This window comes from Triticum aestivum, chromosome 2D (assembly GCF_018294505.1).
Source record: "Triticum aestivum cultivar Chinese Spring chromosome 2D, IWGSC CS RefSeq v2.1, whole genome shotgun sequence".
Lineage (NCBI taxonomy): Eukaryota > Viridiplantae > Streptophyta > Magnoliopsida > Poales > Poaceae > Triticum > Triticum aestivum.
Window position 1 is genome coordinate 77,502,315 of NC_057799.1, and position 6,486 is coordinate 77,508,800.

At 46.2% G+C, this 6,486-nt stretch overlaps 1 protein-coding gene across 1 annotated transcript; it reads left to right on the top strand.

The window, feature by feature from the left end:
- Window positions 1-371: 371 nt before the first annotated feature.
- Window positions 372-4,720, top strand: LOC123051712 (E3 ubiquitin-protein ligase AIRP2). The gene is made up of 5 exons (XM_044474675.1): window positions 372-835; window positions 2,293-2,443; window positions 2,538-2,604; window positions 2,697-2,931; window positions 4,137-4,720. The coding sequence occupies exons 1-5, from the start codon at window positions 771-773 to the stop codon at window positions 4,345-4,347; spliced, it is 729 nt and encodes a 242-aa protein (XP_044330610.1). The 5' UTR covers window positions 372-770; the 3' UTR covers window positions 4,348-4,720.
- The last annotated feature ends 1,766 nt before the right edge of the window (window positions 4,721-6,486 follow it).

The window sequence follows — 6,486 nt, forward strand, 5'->3', positions numbered from 1 at the left end:
GACAGCAACGCGTCGACGGCTCGTTCTAGCAGCGATAGTAGTTGTTCAGTTGTCTTGGAATGTTGATGTAATTTTTTTTATGTTTGAGATGCTGTGTCCTTTGTACTTTCGAAGATATTTTTTAATAATCTGATCACTTTCGAAAAAGTAAACACAGCGTTGGCAAGTTAATAAATCTCTGACCGCGCTGTTCTCCATCCAAGCCAAACACGACGAAAACACTGATGGCTCGGTGCCGTTGTACGTGTGCCCACGCTGTGTCACGGGCTGTGCAACTTCAGCCGGGCATCCGCACCTTCCAGAAACGTACGTGTCAACCCTCCTGGCCGGGCCTGCGTCCCCGGCCACCCTCACCCCCACGTACCCAACACCCTCTGACAGGCCAGACCGGCCCGGCCCCTGCCCCACCCGTCAGCGTGCCACCACCGTCGCCGTACCCCACCTCCCTCCCGTGCACGCAAGGCACCCGGGGGCGCCGAAAGCGACGGGGGGCGCGACCGCGTGAGCTTTAAACCCGCCCGGCCTCCTCGCCGCACTCCCCACCGCCGCTCGCCGAGCTCGCCCGCGCCGGAGCCAGACTGAAACCTCGGGGGAGTGACTGCGCGGATCGGGAGGCTCTAGGGTTTGGGTGGGGGACTGGAGGGGATAGCGGTTAGTGGCTTGGCGCGGAGGGGAGGGGCTGGGGTTGGGGTTGGGGATTTGGATGGTCGCGGCGGCGCGGCGCTGGAGTAGTAGTACTGGTGCCGCTCCTCCTCCTCGTCCTACCACCCATGGGAAGGTCGTTCAGGGACTCGCTCAAGCTGCTCGAGGCCGACATCCAGCACGCCAACTCGATGTGAGCTCCCCGCCCCCCGCACCTCCCTTCCTGCTGCTCCCGTATACAAATTCTGCTGTTTGATTGGCCTTTCATTTGAGCTGGGTGGAGTGTTGCGCTGTTACCGGATCCTTCTACTGTGTTGATTGGTCTGTTCGTGCTGCTGCTATGTCCGCGCAAATGTGATGCGGTGTTTTTGGCCTGTGTCGCGATTAATCCGTTGCGGTCTCCGTTTAATCCTCCTCCTGGAGGGCTTATTTACAGATTGTTATCGTTGCCGTACACACCTTGGTTGGTTAATTTGATTATTATGCTAAATATATGTATGCTTCCAGTTTTGAGTTTTGACACTCCAGGTTTATTGCTCCAATTTTGATTGACTGCCTATACTTATCGCTTTAGTTTTATATATTGAGTATAATTATACTTGGGTTGCTGTGAAGGACTGAAACGCAGCTTCTTTCATTGACACGTGTCTGACAAATGTACTGCCTTCTGACCGAAGTCATCATCATTGGGCTTTGAAGCACTAGTGGGATATAGGAACAGCACTTTCTGAGCTCTCGTCATCAAATCCCTCTTGTTGGTGTACGATGCAATTCTTCTCGAGTGACAATGTGGTGGTGGCTTCTTCATCATTAACATGGATTTTTTTCCAGATATCGTCATGGAAATTGTTGTCCACAATATGGCTTGCACACGGAGAGCTGATATCATTTCGGCAACTAGCTAGTCATCATGGATTTAGTTATGGTTAATGCTTAATGATTTGTTTACTATCCTAATTACATGGGCATCCGTTGCTCTGGATGAATTCACTATTAAGGGTTCCCTCCAGCGTTATTCCTCTTTGCCTCCAACTGATTAAAGAGATTGTTGTTGCTTTACCGTAACGATTCATGTCCAACGGTCTTGAAAAGATTCATGTCCAGCGGTGTTCTTGAATATTGACTATAGGGGCTGCTAACTGTAGTTACAGAAGCATATCCTTAGCCAGTTCTTTTCTAACTTCAACCATGTTTCTATACCTCATATGGTGACACCAAAATGATTAAGAATTTAAGTATTAAACCATTTTTCACTACGGAGAGCAACATGGCAGACGGTTTATTTTAGGAAAACCAGCAGGGGCAGTGCCCAGTTTTTTTGTTTCTTTTTTTTGGGGGGGGGGGGGGGGGGGGTGCTTGATGTCGTTGCTGGCCATTAACAACACTTTTGATGCCTGAATTCTGAAACCTTCTACCTTGACTTGCTATTCTCTGATAAAGTTGTCCAATGAAGTTCTGAAGTGGTCTTGTTTCAACCGTAGTAGGGATATCATGATTATCCTGGTTCGTTGCAACCTTATATGTAACACCATGAAACGTAATGAACAGAATTGTGAAATTTTTGTGTAAGTTTAAATTTTAGTATGGTTAATTTATTCTCTTCTTGCATCAAGAATGTATTGCTCAGTAATTTTTTCGTAAAAACTGCAGTGCTTCTGAATTTCGAAGGGAATATGATGGTGCCTGTCTTCAGATGAGGATGTCATACTGTCCGGCTGCACACCTTTTCCTTTTTCTTGTGCAGTGGACAGACTGCAACCTTGCTGGTGCTCTTGGGCTGTTGAGAATTCTCATTTACAAGGTACACCAGGATCATAGCCAGGTTTCTTTCTGCTATTATTTTGCTGTTGCTGAATTGTATCCATGATAACATTATTATAATCTTAAATCTGCAGGTTTATGCTGATGGGACGACCACCATGTCCACTCATGAAAGGAAAGCGAGCATTAGGGAATTCTATGGTACAGTATAATTGTTTTCTGCAACTGTTTCACACATTTATTTTCTTTGACTGGTTTGTTCATTACATCTATTTTTCATTATTTTTTGGCAGCTGTTATTTACCCTTCTCTGGCGCAATTACATGAAGGAATTAATGAGGTGGAGGACAGGAAACAAAAAGCTATTTGTATAGAGAGGTATAGAAGACGAGAGGAGGATCACAAAAGGGTGATCTCAGAGATTGATGATAATATAGAGGAAGAGTGTGGCATATGTATGGAAATAAACAACAAAGTTGTCCTTCCAACTTGTAGCCATGCTATGTGCATTAAATGCTACCGTGACTGGTACATATCTTTTCTCTTCTCTGTGTATTGTCGAGCAAAATTCAGTATCAGAGAACATTTGGCTTTTGTCCTTGATAATAAAACACTTCTGCATGATCAAGATGAAATGATAGGACCTCAGGATTCATATGTAAGCTGGTTGCATTGTCAACTTGTAATTTTGCAATCAATCTGAAAAACAGACATCAGCATGGTCACCTAGGAAATAATTGGGTCCTTTTGTGTGCTTGCACGAAATCATTTATCTTCATGGAATATTGATCCTAAAGCATGATACCAAAGGGCTAATGAATATTTTACCTTTCAAACTGCTGTGGTCAGCTTGATTATGCCGTTATCATGCTACTAGGTCGTCTTTTGTAAGCTTGCTCTTTGGTCTTCATAGGAGGCTAGGTGGGCATCTAATTGTAATGGAACACCACCCTATTTAAAGTCACCTCGTTGACTAGATATTTGCTTCCTTTAGAAGGAATAGATATTTGCTTTGAGCTGGCTTAAATGCTCCCTCTAATTATTGTTCTGTATGATTAATTAATCATAATATTAGAATTTGGTATATAAAGTAGAAACAGGAGTTAATTGTACACGGGATCTTTCTGAGACGATGTACATCAACTTTGTCCAGAAATTGGCCTTCCTGATTTTTATGTTCATTGCCTTGCAAGAAGAAATTAAGAAATAAATCTTGCAGATTTGTATCGCATGATTAATTTAACCTCATTGGAGAAAGGGCATGCTGGTTTGAGTAAAGCTCAGGACAGCCAAAGGTTTGATATATGAGTTTAGAACAATATAGGAGACCAAGTCCATCTAAGATAGATTTCTCTCATCTCAGACCAAAGGATACTGGAGACAGCAGCTCTCACCTGGTTTGCTTAGATTATCTCCTGTCATCTCCTCTTGCATTTGGATTTAAATTTTCTTTCCCGGAGTTGGAAGACAACGACTAGATTTGGTGTGAGCTCATTTCTCACGTAATGAAAACTTAATCCAAGATTGGTTACACCTCCTTTGCTGTATTAGGACAGAGTAGCTTGAGCATTCATTGAATCAAAATAAGAATCAGCTTTAAAAAGAAACACACTCAATTGTATTTTTTTGCGGGGTCACACTCAATTGTATTTGGTTCTGAACATGTCACAATCTGACAATCAACTTTTTACAATACACTCCTATTGTTCTAAGTGTGGTGTCCCTCCCTGCAGGAGATCAAGATCCCAGTCCTGTCCATTCTGCCGCGACAGCCTCAAGAGGGTCAACTCTGCTGACCTCTGGATATACACGGATAACAGGGACATAGTCGACATGGCGACGGTCAGAAGAGAGAACCTGAGGCGCCTCTTCATGTACATAGATAAGTTGCCCACGGTGATCCCCGAATCTGTTTTCGAGGTATACGATTCCCACGTAAAGTGACCCTGTGCTCGGCTCGGCGCTGCGCCAATTGTTCATCAGTTGGGTACTGCTAGTGCTGTAGACATTACCAATTGTTCGTCAGTGGGGTGCTGCTAGTGCTGTAGGCATTGCCGGTTGTTCATCTGTGTGCTGCTGCTAGTGTTGTAGACATTTCTGGAGCCCCGGGCGCTGGCTGCCTCGAGCTTATGAACGCTCCGAGCAGTTCGCCGGGGAGGCTCTGTATGTATGTGAGGTACTCCTATATATGTAAATTATTGTCAGTTGTATCCACACGGCCCGTGTGATGATGTGTTAGGAGTCTAACGCCGGCATGTAAGTAATGGATCATTTTTTTTTGTGGGCATGTAAGTAATGAATCATTGACTCTTAAGCATTTCGTCTGTGCCTGTTTGGGGGAATGCCATTCTGTAAGAATATGCTCTGTTCGATGTTTGTGTCGACTATAGCAGTGTGTACTTAGGTCCTGTCGGAACGTGTGTGTTTGACACAAATTCTGCAGGAATTCCATTTGATTGAGGCTGGTTCATAGGAATACTGTACGAATTGTAAAGGATGGGAACTTTGTAGGAAAAATTCCTTCCTATATACTTCCTCCGTCTCAAAATAAGTGTCTCAAAAAATTTACTAAGGTTGAGACACTTATTTTGGGACGGAGGGAGTAGGATAGAAATCAACCCTTCATATTTCAAAAGAAAAAAACATTATCCTAGACTCAATGGAAAAAATTTCTATCCTATGCATTAAATTATATATTTTTTTTAATAGGAATTAAGATGCATGTCATCTTGCTTTCTATAATTTTTATTTCTATACTATTTCTATCAAGGTGAAGTTTTTCTGCGCCATAGAGGATGGAGACAAGCTGTATGGATTGCATATCAGTATCACGGTGGTGCGGGCGGCTCCGACCGAAGGCATATGAATCTGTGATGCTTCGCTTTCGTGATGAATGGAATCAGTCGAACTGCCGTCGTTGCAAGAGGGCGTCACTCGTCACAAGCAGAGGGTCGCTGGAGTGTCAGCTCTGGCACAGTGGTCTGAAGTGGATGCCCCATTTGTTCCACGCCCGTCCTCCATGGTTCCATTTCTTGTCATGTTTTACACGCGGGAGCTGGGCCTGAGACTGCTTTCGCCTTTCGGGACGGAAATGATCCACCAGCCTCAGTTTTGGCTCGCGGCCAACTGAAATACGGACTATCCCACCGGGGCAGTCAGGCATGAGCAACGGTTAAAACTGCCGTCGCGGTTCGGAACGTGTGTTTGGTTTTAGGCATGTACTACCTCCGTTACTGAATACCACTGCGGACTACAAACAGAGCGAGATTAAAAAGACTTATATTTAGGAACCGAGGGAGTACAATGGTTGATAATATCGGCGTTCTGGGACCGGGGGTGTCCAGACTTGCCTGCCTGCGGCCTATGGCGTGGCTTCACCAGCGGCCCGGTACGGCCCAGCTTCAGCAGCAACAACTCAAGACCCTCGCGAGGGGCCAAGCCTCGTGAGGCGAACGACACCAAGACCTCCCTGGGGTAGCCTCGCTAGGCTGGCTCCCGGGGAGCGGAAATATCTATGCAAGGTGCACCTCACGAGGTTCACATGACGTGAGCCATGACGACGAAGGCCATGCGGGCGCCAGCGGGCGCAGTGTACCAATTTCCTTTTTGGTGCTAAGGAGGCAAGCGCAGGCGCGGGGTCCCGAGGCATCAGGCAAATGTTTCCATTCCAGTGCAACAAGACCAAGACCGCCAGGACGGCAAGACGAAGGTCATCGCGGAGCCCACGACGGCGTCACCACCAGAGCCTTTTGCAGGCGAAGACCACTTTTGTCAGGATAGCTTGTACTAGTTGTCCTCCTTCAAACTTGGCCGTTGTGGGATCCCTTCCCGCCTAACATTTGGGAAGAGGACCAAGGCCACTATAAATAGGACCTAGCCACCACCATAGTGAGGCACCTCGAGAGGGGATCACTCAGATCATCCTCACACCCACCAGCTCATCGAGCTCAAGAACACCTCACCTCCTGAGGCTGGTCACCCACTGTACTAGTCCATCCTCAGCCCCTCGAGGCAATGCACCAGAAAGCTGGAATAGGGTATTACACCGCAAGGTGGCCCGAACCAGGATAAATCTCTGTGTCT